This window comes from Carcharodon carcharias, chromosome 10 (assembly GCF_017639515.1).
Source record: "Carcharodon carcharias isolate sCarCar2 chromosome 10, sCarCar2.pri, whole genome shotgun sequence".
NCBI classification, from domain to species: Eukaryota; Metazoa; Chordata; class Chondrichthyes; order Lamniformes; family Lamnidae; genus Carcharodon; species Carcharodon carcharias.
Genome location: NC_054476.1, coordinates 11133317 through 11151420, shown reverse-complemented (window position 1 = coordinate 11151420; position 18104 = coordinate 11133317). Strand labels below are relative to the sequence as shown.

Genomic DNA, 18104 nt, shown 5'->3' with positions numbered 1-18104 from the left:
GCGTAGAAAGTCTAGTTGTTTGTCTGCACTGTTTACCTTGCGATTTTTGTCTGCACTGTTTAGACCATAAGACATAGGAGCAGAAATTAGGCCTTTCAGCCCATCGAGTTTGCTCCGCCATTTACTCATGGCTGATAAGTTTCTCAACCCCATTCTTTCGCCTTCTCCCCGTTACCTTTGATCCCCTCACCAATCAAGAACCTATCTATCTCCATCTTAAATACACTCAATGACCTGGCCTCCACAGCCTTTTTGGCAATTAATTCCATAGATTCACCACTCTCTGGCTAAAGAAGTTTCTCCTCATCTCTTCTATAATGTCTTCTCTTTACTCTGAGGTTGTGCCCTCGGGTCGTAGTCTCTCCTACTAATGGAAACATCTTCCCCACATCCACTCTATCCAGGCCTTTCAGTATTCTGTAAGTTTCAATCCGATCCCCCCTCATCCTTCTCAACTCCATCGAGTTTAGACCCAGAGTCCTCAAACGTTCCTCATATGTTAAGCCTTTCATTCCTGGAATCATTCTTGTGAACCTCCTCTGGACCCTCTCCAGGGCCAGCCCATCCTTCCTGAGTTACGGGGCCCAACGGGTTTACTTTGTGAACCCTCTGCTACAAGCAGAATCAGAGATGGTGCCACCAATGTGAACTTATTGCAGATAACCTGTAATTTTATTCAGCGATACATCTTCCTTTTCTAGTCATTTTATTTACTTTAGACTATAGCTATCCTAGGCTTCGACCATTATAATGCAAGTAGGCTTAGGCCTATAGGCGATATCCGAAAACCGAAATTACCTGAAACACAATTGGCCCCAGGAGTTTCAGATAAGGATACTTGACCTGTAATAAACTTTGAGGCCATAATACAGATAGCATGAATACTCACCTTGAGAAGCATTGCTTAAGGGCAGTTAGTGTAGATTTCTGAAAGGCAAGTCATGCTTGACAAATTTAATCAAGGCCTTTGTGGAAATAACAAACCGTATATAGCAATTTGATTAAAATTGAATGTTTTTTATGAGGTAATTGAGGAAAAACTGATTTGAGTCAGTAATGAGAGCATAAATTTATGATCACTGAATGAACAAGACAGGTTAGAATTTTTTTTGCAGGGGAATGTCAAGCCTTGGACATGGGGTGAAATTGGTCATCTTTGGTAGCAAAAAACAGGCGATAGTAATTTGACAGCCTGTTTTATATACTGCCCAAGAGAAGTCATGCAAAGAAGATCAGGCAGGTGTAAAATGACTGCCACTTCGCCACCAGTGTATTGTGCTACCACCCTGATTTTACCCTGCAATGTCCTACCAGAAGCGGTGGCCGAAACAGAACCTATCATAAATTTTAAAATGAAAGTGGATTAATATTTGAAAAAGAAAAATTTTGAAGGGTGTGTGAAAAAGGGACAGAGGAATGACACTAAGTGGATTTGTCTTTCTGAGAACTAGCACAGGCATAATGGTTTTAATGGCCGCCTTGGTTGCTGTGAAGTTCTATGGTTGTGTCCTGACTGAAATTTCAGGATGTGCTGCTTTTTGCCTTTTTCTTAAAAATGTTCAAATTTGCTACCTCCAAACTTATAACTGAGTTTTAAACAACCTCATAAAGTACTGCTTTTAAGAACTGATGTTAAACAATGCTTCAAAAGTCTCTAAACACAAACTAGCTGAAGCCAGTTCTGAAATTTAATTAAAAAGACTAAACAATCATATTCTCTCATTACTGGCCAAATAAATATTCATAGCAATTCAGAAAGCTTGGACAGAGTTCCTTCACACAACTTGTTTTGATAACCTTGTGCACCTACTACTTGATAAAATTAGTTTACATCCTTAAGAAGGCATGTGGGATAGATTCCCATTATTACTTTTGGCTTTATGTAACGTTTCAATTCTGCAAACATACCCTGTATTGGGAATTGCATAACTGGGTTATTCTGAAGTTACTTTTGACCCTCTCTTTGAGGAACAGATGCAGGTGAAATTAAGTTTTTTGAATTACTCATAGTTAGTGGTTAGGCAAGGATTAGTGGAAAGCTACAAGGGCAGCCCATTGTGCCATTTATATACACTGTAGTCTTTTTTGAGATTATTGCTATACAGTCATTAGCACTGAATGCAAGACCTGGCAGATACGAAGAGAAGTTGTGTGATCTAACCAAGGGGACTGTAATGCTCATTTTTTGCCTATTTTAGGATGATGCAGGTGGCCATTTTAATCCTTTATTACACTGAGACTTTAGTAAACCTGAACAAATACAGCTGTAACACTTGCCTTTTGCGTGAGCAGATTTTAGAATTCTAAAAGCATACATTTCTTTCGAATGGTTGCCTCAGTGTTTTACAATTCCACCTAAGAAACTTGTGGCAGGCATTAGAGCTCTTTGAAATCAAATCCTCCATAAGAGAATTATTGCAATGAGCTTGTTCATGCAACTTGCAAGGTGAATCCATTTTAGCTAATCTACTACCACAAAATGCACTTTCAGATAACCAGTTTATCAACTTTACCACTGAATCCCAGCTGCTTGCAAGGATGTACTGGCTGTTAAGTAAATTCCTTGAATCTTTTGTTTTTGACAGTATTTCAAGATTTGTTCAAATGTTCACTTCAAGCATGTAAACGTGATGTGAATCTCTCTCACACTTCCAGTGGTGACTGAGATTCAGACTTAGCCATATCTTTGTGAAAATATTATACCACCTACAGGCCTTGCACGTTGAAGGATCGATATTTAGCTCCATCAGTCCAGCAGTCAGTGGTGCAATCTACATACTTTTGAATGTGCATTTCATGATATGATTTTTTTGTTTGTTTTGGAGCATCTGGAGGTATATCCACCAATTGAGCACATTGTCCAAGTATAGGTTGTAAACATGCTATATTTTACTTGTATTCTCTAACTATTGGCAGGATAAACCTTAAGACCCTAACTCTACCAGCCCTGCCCTTGGCTTGAGTGTGTGAACTTGATGTCCCAGTAGGATGTATGATTTGCCCCTGTTGTAATTGGTTAGATTATTTCATATTTCAAAATGTCTTCTACTTGTAGCACTGGACTTTCAAATAGGAAGTTTTAAAAACAAATGAAACAGATGCCCAAATTGACAAAAATGTGGCTCAGTTAACCACTAAATATGTAGTTTGAAGGATAGATGTTTCTTCTGAACATGGAAAGTGAGAAATTGAATTCCATTTTTAAGGTAGAGACAAGTGGGAACAGAAGTACCTGTGATTACTGAGAGGTGATAGAGCACAGTGTGAGGGAACAAATGTATATTGATAACTGAGCCATTTGTTCCATGAATATTTTACTGTAAACTCTTTGTACATTGGTGCAGAGCATGCCATGTCCAGTTCTTCCCCTTAGCTTCCCATAGAACACCATCTTCTTGCAACTAGACCCTTAATGGTTTCATTTTAAAACTTGCAGCAGTAGATTAGCAAATGGATTGCCTGCTCTTTGTGATTGGGAATGGAAGGGGATCAAAATGAATCCCATTTAAAGGGAAGAAAAATTGCAAATAAAACTTAATTGCTGTAAATGTCTTGCTTTGAATTCAGCAGGAAGTATTATAGTTTGTGTATGAGTACGTTAGTAGTACACATTTATGCCTGTGAAGTGTTTGGTTTGACCATCAGCATCAGGAAGACAAATGACATGGTCCAGGATGTTGCCATACTGCCATTGACAATGTGATACTGGAGATTTTTGATAGTTTCACACAGCTAGGCTCCATAATCACCAGCAATCTGTTAGTTGATGCTAATATCAAGACCAGCATCGCAAAAGTAGCAGCTGTTAATCCAAGCTGAGGAAGAGAGTGTGAAACAACAGCAACCCGACTGAGAACACCAAAATGTGACTCTGCCAAGCCTGCGTCCTCAGTGCACTCCTCTACAGTAGTGAGACCTGCACAACATATGCTAGGCGGGAGAAAAGGCTGAATAGCTTCAGGTCTATCTTCGTCATCTCTTGGCAGGACAAGGTCACCAACTTGGAGGTCCTGAATTGTGCTAATTCTATCAGCATACACTCATTGCTAAGCCAATGACATCTGCATTGGTTCATTGGAAGGATGACAGCCCTATATCCAAAAACCTCTTTGCGGTGAACTGCTCACTGGGTCACAACCTCCTGGGCATTCGTACCACCACTGCAAGGACATCTGCAAGTGAGATATGAAAATGGTGGATATTGGCACTGACAACTGGGAGGCAGTCGCTGACAGCCATGACCTCTGGAAGCTGACTATTTGGAAGGGCATTGGAAGAGACAAGCAGAAATGGAAAACACCAGCTGGCTGAGGGGAGGGCCCAGAGAAAACAGTGGCCAGCGAATCATGCACCTTCTCAGTCCACTGTCTCCACAAACATGACAGAGACTGCCATACCAGAGTGGAGCTCTTGAGCCACATTAGGCAATATTTAATAAAGCTGACCACTATGGTGCAGAACACTGTTTCCTGAGACAGAAAGCTGACTCATATATTCATATTGTAATATTTTTCACAGGTTTATTTTTCCCTTTTCAAATTCATAATGAGCAGATCTCAAGTAGTCCAGTTGTAGCTTTCTGAAAGAAAGATGTACGCGTTTTTTTTAGAAAGTTCCAGTTGGAAGAATTGAAATGGCTTGCTCTTAATAATGTGCATTTTTTAAGTGCCAGTTTAAATCTGATCTTCTGCCATGGTTACAAGATGGGGAGGGAGGGAACAGAGTTAGCAGTGATATAATGGCCCTCTCACTCCCTTTAAACTCATTTTTGCATTTGTATGTGAAAAAAAAACCAGTGAAGGTATTATCATATAATATGCTTTTGCTCAATCTGTGCTGGAAGAATTTTCCTTCATTGTTGAATATGATTCAATATCAGCACATCATGAACATTTTCAGGAGTAGGAAGCTGTGTTCATTAGCTGCTCTAAGCATTGCATAGAAAGAAATATAAAACTTGATCTAAAGGCTGTGGTGTTTTATGTGCAGGTTGACTCACTTAACCACACAAGTGCAGGAAAGTTTTATATTTAGATTTCTTTGCTAATAATTGAGACAAGTGTTAGCAGTTGGTTCCCTAATAAGGTATCCTGTATTTCAACCACACAAGGAAAGTATGAAGATTCATGTAGAAGGCACAAATACTCAAATTCCTTCATAAAACCATGCAATTTTATTCGAAAACCACTTAGTGCGTAATGTCTGTTGGCATTTAGGGATGAGGTTTGGTAACCCCAATATGTGGCAAAACTGAGTATGATGTATTTCTGTGTTGCTGTGCATAGCACGCAACGGAAATCTTCCCTTCATGCAATACTGTTGCAAGTTCTTACTTGATGCATATTAGCTCATTTAGAGCTTGACAACAAAAATGATTATGAAACTACTTCATTGTTTATTTCAAGTTTTAAAGCAAATGTTATATATTCAGCCAGAGGGAGATTTTTTGCCAGTTTTAGTCTATAAGCGCAATGAAACCTACACAAATGGATTCTGTCAAAAAACAGATACTTCTTGATAGCCCCAAATAACTTGTGTTATAATAAATTGAAGCTGTGCGTTGAAACCATACATTTGCATTGAAAGCTGCTCATAGTAAATTATGTGAAGTCCATTTTCAGCTTAAAACATGGGACATGCAAGTAAATGTGGCAATAGGTGAAAAATGGCTTTTGTACAATGGAGATTTCTTTACCCAGCATCAATAGTGACAAAGAAACCGCTCTATCTCTGGGATTAGATATTTGCATGGCTCTGTAGCAGGGATAGAGAGGTTTCTGTCCCTCAATGAATTCTGGGTGAAGAACTCCCCATTCTCTCTCACCTTCAGTTTACATTCAACTGCCTGTTGTTGTGGGCCTCACTACAGTTCCTGCCCCTAGCCTTGTGACATGACTTTCACCACTGTAGGGAGCGAGAGAGCAGCTACCCAGTTACAGACTCTGATGAGTAACAAGCTACACAAAAACTGGCGCCTGGAACAATTGGGTGTCGTGGAGCTCAGAAATCATTGGGGATGGGAGGTGGCACGTGAAGCCGGGAATTGGGGGTTGCTGGAGATTGGCGATTAGGGGGGGTACAAAGAAGTTGAGTTTTGACGGGAGAGGGAAGTGGGGTCTTGGGGGAAATGGAGACTGGGAGCTCAGCCTAGAGGTGGAGACTGGGGAATGAGGGCTTATGGGCAGAGTAAGGAAACGGGTGCCTGAGGAGAAACTGAAGAATTGGAGCTTGTGGCCAGGACATCATGTGGTCAAAGCGCCAGGAATACCTGCACCCAGAGTTGGCAACCCTACATGCCCCAGTCCACCGGCACATCCAGAATGAAATCCAGTTTCTATCCATCACCACCACCACTAGCATTTCAAATATTAGCAGCTGCAGCACACTGATGGGTGAGAGGATCCAAGATAGGGGTCTGTAAAATATAAATCCCCAATTTAACTGGGCTCTTCCAGGCGCTGTGTCCCTATAGCAGCCGCCTTGCCCTGTCCAGGCTGCCAATGTAGCTGATCCCAGAATCGGGACACCCCTCCATTAGTGGAAAAGGACTTGGGATGGCAATGAACTCAGAAACCCAACAAACAGAAAATGGACTGAAATCCCATCCTGGTGGCAGGGCTTCAGAATGAGAGACAATCTCGGGCGATAAAAAAAGAAACACCGCAGGAGATACAGCCGACCCTGGGATTTTTGGCTTATCCCATTCACTCTGTATACAATGACTATTTTGAAAAGGTCACCTGAAAATAAAGGATTTGAGTACTTTAGGTGTTCTGATTTTACAGGTTTCTCTAACAAAAATTGGACTGAGTTAAGGTTATCATAAGGGATATAAAAACAAAGTGCGGGAAAAACTCAATCGGTCTAGCAGCATCTGTGGAGAGAGAAAGAGTGTTAACGTTTTGAGTCCAATATGACTGCTCATCAGAGAATCATATTGAACTCAAACTTAACTCTTTTTCTGTTTCCACAGTTGCTGCCACACTGGCTGAGTTTTTCCAGCGCTTTTTAAGTTTTTATTTCAGATCTCCAGCATCTGCAGTATTTTACTTTTATTCTAATAAGTGATGGTATCTCTGATGGGTGTTTTCGAGTTCTGTTTTATTGTCGTATTCACCATTTCAACAACAGCAACACATTGCATTTATGTAGCACCTTTTAGGTTTTAAAAAAAAGGCCCTGAGGCACTTTGCAGGGGCATTATAAAACAAAATATAACACTGAACCACTTATAAGTAGAATTTCAAATAGGTCAATAGTTAAGTTTTAAAGAGTGTCTTAAAGAAGGAAAACCATGTAGAGAGGCAAAGAGGTATATGGTGGAAATTCCAGAATTTAGGGCCCGGACAACTGAAGGCATGATTACCAGTGGTGGAGCAATGCAAATCAGGGATGCTCAAGAGGCCAGAATTACAGGAGCACAGAGTCCTTGGAGGATTGTGGGGCTGGAGGAGTTTACAGAGATGGAAGGGGAGAGACCTTCAAGGGATTTGAAAACAAGGATGAGAATATTAAAATCAGGGCATTGCTTAACTGGGAGCAAGTGTAAGTCAGGGGTGATGGGTGAATGGAATTTTGTGCAAATTACTACAAGGACGGGCAGCAGAATTTTGGATGACCAAGTTTATGGGGGGTAGAACTTGGGAGGTGTCAGAGTAGTCATGTATGGAGGTTAAAAATGATGCTTTCAGCAACAGATGACCTGAGGCAGAAGCAGAGTCGGGCAAAATTATGTAGGTGCGAATAGGCAGTCTTAGTGATGCATTTGAAAGCTCATCTCGGGATCAAAATTTGACACTGAGGTTGCAATAGGTATGATTCAGCCTCAGACCAGTTGCCAGGGAGAGGGATGAAGTCAGTGGTTAGGGAACTAAGTTTGTGACAATGGCTTCATCTTCCCATTATTTAACTGGAGAAATTTCAAAGGCAAGTATAGAGCTATGACAGGGATATTTTTTCCAGGATCAATTCCAGATGGTTGACTGCACTCCACCTGCCTGCTAGGCCCAATGGAAGTCCAACCATTTTGTGGACTGGACCTTCTTTGCATTGAGCTGGTGGTCTGCAGCCAGAAACAGACCCCACTGTGTAGCATGCTGGATCTGGACTGCCACAACATCTAACCACTGCATTCTTACACTGCTAAAATGAGAGACAACCTTGTTTACAAAAACTGCGATGAGAAAGTAGAGAATCACAACCTACTGCTGATGTATGGACTAAAGAACTGTTGCCACGTTGGTTTGCAGAACACCATCCAATTGTACTTTACAATTGCAATTGAGACGAGTTTTCAAAGATTTTATAACCATATCCACCCAGGTGGTAAGATGTATGAAATTTAGACAAAAGTTGTTGTATGCACTTCACCAGCCATGATTTTTGTTGCTTCTTGCATTGTAAAAAATTTCCTTTATCAAAATTTGCAAGTTTGTTCTGAACGGTTACAACTTATGTAAGTGGAAGACACTATACTGCAAGCGGAATGTTTAAGCCAAAAGTAATATAAATTCCAACAGCCATGTGTTTGCTCAACTGTACCAGTTTTTTCCCTTTGAGAAATGAACTGTGCTCATGGCATAAAATTAACATGATGGTTTTAGCCCTTTTCTGCAATACATTGAGCATAATCCTATAAAGTTATATTATCTACCTACTTTATTCTGAATAAGTAATTAAACCAGGCATTTGACCACCTGGTCAGCAGATTGCTGCACAGTCATACCATTTGCTATAAATATGCGTAATCTAGGGTGAGTGATGGGAAAGTGTAGTGTAAATCACAAAATACAAGGCAGTAGATTACTAACAAGTAGGATATTTTTTGCATATTCTCCTTTGTTTCTAAGATGCTTACCAGGAATACAAATGGTTTCAAAAGTTGAGTTGTTTTTTTTACAACTGCTATTACTTGGTACCTTGTCATGGCTCTGTCTTCAAAAGTACTCTAAAATCCTTCTCTCTGACTGGTTTTACCACTTCTGACCCTCTTCCCTTTTCTCTCTCATGTTTAGAATCTGTTCTCTATTACCTGAGACCTTTCTATACCCAATATGTTTTAGGGATCTAAATTTCAGATTATATTTGTAACTTATTTCTCTTTTTTTTTAAGAGCCCTCCTTGCAGGTGGAGGCTTCTCTACATGGACCTATCGACAAGGTTATGATGTCAGCATTCCAGTTTTTAGTCCATTGTCAGCAGATGTTAATCTACCTGAGAAGCTACCTGGGTAAGAGTCACCAACTTCATTACTGGGCTGTATACATTGCTAATTGCTTACAGCCAAAGTAAATTGTTAAGTTTCTGTTTGTATAAGAATTTGTAAGGATAAAATCAGAATAAATATGCTTAAAAGACTCCAAATGTACCGCACTAAGATTAAGGTAGATCGTTTTTGCTGTGATATTGTATGCATGCCAATGCAGACAATGACATGTACCTTTAAGAAGCTGCATAGTGACATCACTATGATATCACCATATGTAAGGCTGGAGGATAAAAGGTACAGCCTCCATGTTAGAAGTTCACTATTGCCTGTGATCTCTACTGCAGATGTTCACTAATGTCTGTGACTCTATCAGTAAGACTTAATGTATACCTTATGAGTCAAGCATATAGTCAAGTAATCAGCCTATGTAACTGTCAGGACCCAGGCTAGATTAAGGCATTTGTAGAGCTGTATATAGTTGCTAGTAATAAACTTCATGTAATTGTGTTCGACCAGAACCCTCGTCAGCCTCAATATCTTGCTTGGCAGAGATAGCATAGAGGCGGATCCCTTGAGGTTGACTTCGAGATCCTCAACATATATGATTGCAACACACCTTAGAAGACCACAACAGTTTCCACAGCAGTCTGGAAGTCTATTTTAAGGATTTTATAAAATTTCTTGCTTTGTTGCATTTGGGAAAAGCCAAGTATGCCCCCTTCCCCCACCCCAGCAAAATGAACTTGATTGTGGGAAACCTATACCGAAAACATTCCAATGTTGCAATTCACTTAGTATGTAATTGAAAGGAATAAAACTGCTGTTGCAGTGAAATTACTACCAGCTTGCGGTGTAGATCTGAGCTGATCTGAGATCGGTGTAGTTTGGCTTATAATGATCATAGAAAGGACCTCACAGATTATTGGAAACTGGCTCCCTCAGTCATAAAGCACTGAGTCTTTTATTCATGCTTCTCATTGCATTTGATTAAGTTCAGCTACAAGAAACTGTTTCAAGAGCAGTATTTTTTTGCAAAATAACAAACTTATTGCAAACTAAGTTGTAATGCACTTGAATTTACAATATGTTTGAAAATACCGAGAATCCAGGAGTTTCAAACTGAGTTGACAGCTTAGTATAACTAATTTTTTGTTTATATTTTAACAAATTTGTCAAGCAAATTGTTGCTATAATACTGAATGAGAGTACAAGCAGGAATTTAACAAGAATTGGTGATAAACATTCATTGGACTCAATGCAGGATAGATCTTGGATGCAATAATGGACTGGTGTTGCGCAAAACAGAACTAGACCTCCTGCTCTGCCAATTAACTGATATGCAGGTAAATTCTAGCATGGAGTATGTTAATGCAAAAGAAAAATTCTGAGGAAGGAGAATTTTTACAATGTGCTGTTAGCGGTATGTTGGACTTGCTCCCTGGCAGTACTTTAGCCCAAAAGGCTGAAGCCACGTGTGTGTTTGCTTCCTTTCAGTGACAACCAGTTTCACTGAGAAATCCAGAAAGTGTAAAATCGATTTAGCAGATTTACAGGATGTCAAAGATATTTTTTAAAAATATTTTTAAATGTGAAAATTAATACTAATCCTGTTTCAATGTTCATAATATCACTTTTCAGTTACAGGATGTATTTTATCTTGTCTACACAAACTGCTATCCATTCAGAATACCGCTCTGAATTGGAGGCCATGGAAGCAGAACATGGAGACGCTTTGCTAATCCTAGACAAATGTACCAATTTATCAGAGGGTGTGCCTACCACAAGGAAACGCTGCCACAAACATCAAGTCTATGACTACCCACAGATTCTACAGGTATGATATATTTATATGTCTGAAAACAATTATTAATTTACAATGATGCTTACACGTAACTTTGACTTTCAGCTATGATTTTGAGATGGGAGAAGACTTTCTATCTGTTACTACTGTAAGCCAACTATTGGTGTTTCACAGTCACTATTTTAAGGTCTTTTTGCCTTTGTTGGTACTATTCCCAGCTTCTTTGACTGGGAGCAATTGAACTACCCAAGGGAACAAGTACTGAATGGCAGATGATATCCATCATTTAACATGAGAAAAAGCCCTCTGTCCAGTTGCTGAGAACGCTCTGTGCATCATCCATTTGGTCAAGTTTGTTGTTTTGTTTGCAGCTGCAATGCTGGTCAAGAGAAAAAGGCAGAATTTTGCATATAACCAGTTGTACATAACATAAGACATAGGAGCTGGAGTAGGCCATACAGCCCCTCCAGCCTTCTCCACCATTCAACAAGATCAGGGCTAAACTTTAACCTCAACTCCATTTTCCTGCCTGATCCTCATAACCCATGATTTCCCTAGAGTCTGAAAATCAGTCTATCTCAGCTTTGAATATACTCAATGTCTCTAAACTCTGGGGTAGAGAATTCCAAAGATTCACAGCCATCTGAGCAAAGAAATTCCTCCTCATCTCACTTTTAATTGATCAGCCTCTTGTCCTGAGACTGTGCCCTCTAGTTCTTGATTCTCCAGTCGGGAGAAACAGCCTCTCACATCTACCCAGCAAAGCCCCCTAAGAAGCTTATAAATTTCAGTGAGATCATCTCTCATTCTTCTAAATGCCAGAGAGTTTGGGCCCAGTGTACTCAACGTCCCATGATAGAACAACTCTCTCATCGGGAATCAATCTAGTGACTCTTCCCACACTGCCTCCAAGTTTAATATATCCTTCCTTTGATAAGGAGACTAGAGCTGTGCACAGCACTCCAGGTGTGGTCTCGCCAAAGCCCCATACAATTCTAACAAGACCTCCTTGGTCTTGAACTCCAGTCGCCTTGTAATAAAGGCCAACATTCCATTTGCCTTCCTAATTTCTTGCTGCGCCTTCATGATGGCTTTCTTGTGTTTCATGTATGAGGACCCCCAGATCTCTCAGAACATTTAAAAGTTTCTCACCATTTAAGCAACATCCTGCTTCTCTGTTTTACCTATCAGAAGGAATTGAAGATCAGCCCCAGCCACAGGGTAAAGAAGGAGGGAAGAGGTGACCTAGGAAAGGGACTAAGAATGAGCTAGCATTAGAACAAGGAATATAGAGGCAGTGTCTAGTTGCAGAATGTGTGGGCCTAGGACATGGGTGTGAAGAGAGAAATTCACGTGAGTGAAAGAAAAGAAAAAAAAAATTGGAAAAGGGATAGTGAAAAATTAAAGTGAAAAAATATATAATAGAAATATTCATGCAGACTGTCCATACTTTGAAATTAGTGTCTGTTTACAAATAGAAATTAGTACACCTACAAGTTCCACCCTCATCAGTGCTCCCAGCTTATAAATAATTCTATCCAAGGGGTGTGACTGTGCGATAGGTGGCAGTTCCTGTTTGGTAAAATGATTTGAGAGAAATCTGGCCTGGACAAGGAGTGGACAAGAGGAGTGTGACATGAGAGAAGAGTGTCTTCATATCACGTATTGACAACTTACCAGATCTTGGAGGTGAAGAATTTCAGCATAGTGCTACAAAAACCAGTAACCTCCTCACAGAACTGAAGGAATATTCCTGCAATGATTGCCACAGTCTTCCATTACATGAGTGGAATGTCAGGGGCATCTATAGTTATCACAGCTTCATCATAAATTAAGAGAGTAGAACAAGGGTGCGTAAATTGAAACTGGTAATAAGATAAATTGAGGACTGACATCAAAATATCCTTCTTAACTCGGAATGATTAATGTATCAATTGGACACCCAGATAGCAGAGGTAGAAACACTGGAGTCGATGGATGCTGCCCATTATATCTTTGGGGGTGGATGAATTGAGCTGAGCCAAATGGCCTTCCTCTTCCATCACTATTTTGCTATCTTTGAAGTCCATGTCATGCTGCATTTGCAATGTACCTACCTCAGAAATTTAATGCAGGGCTACTTTGAAACTGCTATTCAGCTTTTGCTAGTTTTCTAGATTGACCTTTTTGGGGAAAGGGAACAAGATGGACTTCCGTTAAGATGAATTAAATAGCATAGAGGCCAGCTCAAAAGTGTACTTATCTCGGGATTTTGGTGAGTGAGGGAATCTTAAGTGTTTTAAGGGATGATCCACTCCTAAAATCTAGTAAAGTTTTACATTTAACATTTAACTTTAACCTTAACTTATGGTTTCTTTCTCAGTTTCTTTCACAGTGTTAGTGAGTGATAAACAAGCTCCCTGCTTGTGGCAGCTGCACAGTTTATTAGATGACTCGTTGAAATTGATTACCTGGTCAGCACAGACTGACTCGGGTCTTTGGAATTCCTGATAGTATAAATACAAGAGGCTTTTGATTACGCACGGAATAAGTAGCATGCTGGTCAGCTTCATGGAGTGCAGCTTCTACAGAGTACTTTACTCGGGAATTTGTTGAGCAAGGGAAGAGATGGAGTTCAGCCTTTTACAAAACAAGGAGCGATCCAAGAGGAGAGGGAGCAGGAGGCAGTGAGACCTGAGAGCTGAGGTCTAGAGGCGTTAGTCAGCTGAGCAGGTAGGCAATTAATTGATGAGTTTTACTTTTTTCTCTTTAAACTAGAGCAGTAGTTTAAACTAGGACCATGATGATATAAATACTGTATTAAATGTATAGCTTAACTAGTTAAACTAAATATAACTACATATCATCGCATGATATTTCAGAACTTGAAACTCAATTTAGTTAAACAAAATACAATGGAGATGGTGGGTAAGGTGATTTTGCAGCTGTAGCATGAGGGCACCAGTGTGATCCACAGCAACCAGGTCGACAGTAGATGTCTGAAGTTTGAGGAATTTCAGCTTAGAGTTGATGAACTGGAGTCCAAGCTTCAGACACGGTAATGTACTAGGAAGGAAGGAAGTTGCTTGGACACTTTATTCCAGGCAGCAGTCACACCCCCTTAGGCTAAGTACTTCAGATTTGGTCTGTGGTCAGGGACAGGAAGGTGTGACTGAGTGATGTAGGTATGGGGATCCAGAAAGTAGCACTGGAGAAGCCTCAGCCCCAAACATTGTCCAACAGGTATGAGGTTCTTGCAGCCTGTGTGGATGAGAGCAGAGACTGCAGGGAGAATGAGCAAACTGACCATAGCACTGTGGAATAGGGGGCCATTCAAGATGGGGGAATATAAAGGAATGTGTAGTAGTAGGGGACAGTGCAGTTAGGGGATCAATACTCTTCTGTACAACTGGGAGTGAGAGTTCTGAAGGCTTTGTTGCTGCCTGTTGCTAAAGTTAAGGATATCTCCTGTGGGCTGAAGAAGAACTTGGAATGGGAGGTGAAGGATCCAGTTATCGTGGTCCATGTGGGTACCAGTGACATAGGTAAGACTAAGAAAGAGTTTCTGTTAAGGGAATATGAACTGTTAGGGGCTAAATTAAAAGGCAGAATCACAGGTGTAATCTCTGGACCACTACCTGAACCACAAGCAAATTGGCATAGAGTAAATACAACATCAGAGCATTGAATGTGTGGCTTAGAGAAATGGATTTCAATTCATGGGCCCCTGGCACCAATACTTGGGAAAGAGGGCACTGTTCCTTTGGTGTAGGCTTCACTCGAATCGTTCTGGGACCAGTGTTCTGGTGAATCAAATTACTAGGCTATAGAGATGGCTCTAAACTAAATTGTGGATGTGGAAGATTCCGGTAAGGGGAAATGTAGAAAATTAATGAGAAAGGGCAAGGCTATGCTGCAGTTTGCAATGCAGTTAATGATAATCAAAGTGTGACAGGAAGTGAAAAAGCTTACAGACATGAGTGCACCAGAAAATAAGGTTAGAGTAGGAAACAATGGTAAAAAGACAGAATTAAAGGCTCTTATCTGAATGCTCGCAACATTTGTAACAAGATAGACAAATTAATGGCAGAAATGGAAATAAATGTGCATGATTATGATAGCCATAACAGAGATGTGAGTGAAAGATGATCAAGGCTGGGAATTGAATATTCAAGAGTATTTGACATTTCAGAAGGATAAGAAGAAAGGAAAAGGAGGTGGAGTAGCTTTGTTAATAAAGGATAAGATCAGTACAGCAGTGAAAATTACCTTGCCTCAAAAGATTAAGATGTAGAATCAGTTTGGGTTGAGATAAGAAATAAGGGAAAGAAGTCACTGGTGGAATAGTTTATAGGCACTCTTAACAGTAGCTGCGCTGCAGGTCAGTATAAATCAAACAATAATGGGGTTTTTTAGAAAGGTATTGCAATACACATGGGTGATTTTTAATAATCTTATAGATTGGATAAATCAAATTTGCAAAGGTAGACTTGAACGTGAGTTCATAGTGTATTCGGGACAGTTTCTTAGAATAATACATTGTAAAACCAACCAGGCAACAAACTATTTTAGACTTGGTAATGCGTAATAAGACAGGATTAATCAATTACCTTGTAATAAAGGACCTTCCAGACAAGTGTAATCATAACATGATATAATTTCACATTCAGTTTGAGGATATGAAACTTGGGTCTGAAACTAGTGCCTTTAAACTTAAATAAAAGCAGTTACAATAGTATGAAGACAGATTTGGCTGAAGTGGAATGGGAAAATGGGTTAAAATGTCAGGCAGTAGAGAAACAGTGGCAGACATTTGTGTCGATATTTCATAACTCTCAACAAAGGTATATTCCATGAAGAAAGGAAGACTCTGAGAAGGCTGTACTATCCGTGGCTAACTAATGAAATTAAGGATGGTATCAAATTAAATAAAAGACGTACAATGCTGTGAAGCTTAGTGGTAGGCCAGAACATTGAGAACATTTTAGAAACCAACAAAGGGTGAATTAAAAATAAATAAGGGGGAGAAACTAGCATATAAGAATAAACCAGCAAGAAATAGGAAAACAGATAATAAGAGCTTCTGTGGGTACATAAAAAGGAAGAGAATAACTAAATAAACATTGGGCCCTTAGAGAATAAGACTGGAGAATTAATAAAGGAAAACAAGGATATAGCAAAGACTTTGAAGACATTATAAAATATTTGTTCAGGGTAGAAGATACTAAAAACATCCTAGTATAGTCAAAAATCAAGGAGCAGGAGGGAGGAACTTAAACAATTATTATCACTAGAGAAAAAGTACTAGGCAAATGTATAGACCTAAAGGCTGACAACTGATGGCCTGTATGCTAGGGTCTTAAAAGAAGTGGCTGCAATAATAGTAGGTGCATTGGTTGTAATCTTTCAAAATTCCCTAGATTCTGGAAAGATCCCAGCAGGTCAGAAAACCACAAAAGTAACTCCCCTACTCAAGAAAGGAGGGAGACAGAAAGCAGGAAACTATATATCATTTAGCCTAACATCTGTCATTAGGCAAATGCTGGAATCTATTTTAAGGAAGTAGTAGTAGGACATTTAAAAAAAATCATAAAACAACCAAGCAAAGTCAACATGATTTAATGAAAGGGCAATAGTGTTTGACAAATTAGAGTTCCCTCAGGATGTAACAAGCAGGGTGGATAAAAGGGAACCAGTAGATGTAGTGCTTTTAGATTTTCAAAAGGCATTCAATAAAGTGCCACCTAAATGGCTACTGCACAATATAAGAGCTCATAGTGTTGGGATAATAGCGTGTATAGAGGATTGGCTAACTAACAGTAAACAGAGAGTTGAGATAAATGGGTCATTTTCAGGTTGGCAAACACTAACTAATGGAGAGATCAGTCCTGGGGCCTCAACTATTTACTATCTATATCAATGACTATGATGGAAGGGGCAGAGTGTATTGTAGCCAAATTTGCTGATGATACAAAGGTAGGTGGGAAAGCAAGTTGTGAGGAGGACACAGAGTCTGCACAGGGATATAGATTTATTGAGTAGGCAAAAATTTAGCAGATGGAGTGTTATATGTGAGGTTGTATACTTTGGTGGGAAGAATAGACAAACAGAATATTATTTAAATGGAGGGAGACTACAGAATGCTGTGGTACAGTGGGATCAGGATGTCCTCATTCATGAATCATAAAAAGTTAGCGGCATGTACAGCAAATAATTAAGAAGGCAAATGTGATATTGGTCTTTATTGTGAAGCAGAAGGAGTATAAAACTAGGAGATTCTTGATTTAATTGTACAGGAGGTTGGCGAGACCACACGATAGCGTACTGCATACAGTTTTAGTCTCCTTTTTTAGGGAGGAACATACATTGAAGGCAGTTCAGAGGAAATTCAGTGAGTTGATTCCTGGGATGAGGGAGTTGCCTTATGAGGAAAAGTTGACCAGTTTGGGCCTACACTCAATGGAGTTTCGAAGAATGAAAGGTGACCTTATTAGAACATAAAAGATTCTGGGGTGCATGGTGGGGGACTTGACAGGGTAGATGCTGGGAGGATGCTACCCCTCAGGGAATCTAGAACTCGGAGAATAGTTTCAAAATATGGGGTCTCCCATTTAAGGCGAGATGAGGAAGAATTTCTTCCCCCTGAGGGTCATTGATCTTTGGAATTGTTTTGCCCAAAGAGCAGTGGAGGCTGGGTCACTGAATATATTCAGTACTGAGTGAGGCATATTTAATCAGCAAGAGAATCAAGGGTTATTGGAACATGAAGCAATGATCAGATTAACTAAGATCTTATAGAATGGCGTAACAGGTTCGATGGGCCAAATGGCTTACTCCTGCTACTATTTCTTATGTCCTTATGTTTTCTTTTGGCACTTTGGGACAATATTCAGTGGTTGCTGGAATAAGATTTATTCGGAACTGTCGCATGTTCTAGCTGCTGTGAACTGGCAGCGTGAGAAGCTGAGAGCTGGTTGACTGCCCAGACTCTTGGCAAGAAGAAATAAAAACAGAAAATGCTGGAAACACACGCTAGGTCAGTTGGCCTATGTTTGTTCATTTTCTTCCTTGTTCTGTTTTATTTATCCCATACTGCCATCTTACTAGTTGAAATCT

The 18104-nt window shown here is 39.9% G+C and overlaps 1 protein-coding gene across 2 annotated transcripts in view; it reads left to right on the top strand.

The window, feature by feature from the left end:
* ext2 (exostosin glycosyltransferase 2) overlaps window positions 1–18104 on the top strand; it is a 182890-nt gene that overhangs the window by 57187 nt on the left and 107599 nt on the right. For both annotated transcript variants that reach the window (XM_041196924.1, XM_041196923.1), the window contains exons 4-5: window positions 9113–9229; window positions 10847–11042. In XM_041196924.1, the coding sequence (XP_041052858.1) occupies window positions 9113–9229; window positions 10847–11042 (313 nt within the window). The remainder of the gene's footprint in view (window positions 1–9112; window positions 9230–10846; window positions 11043–18104) is intronic.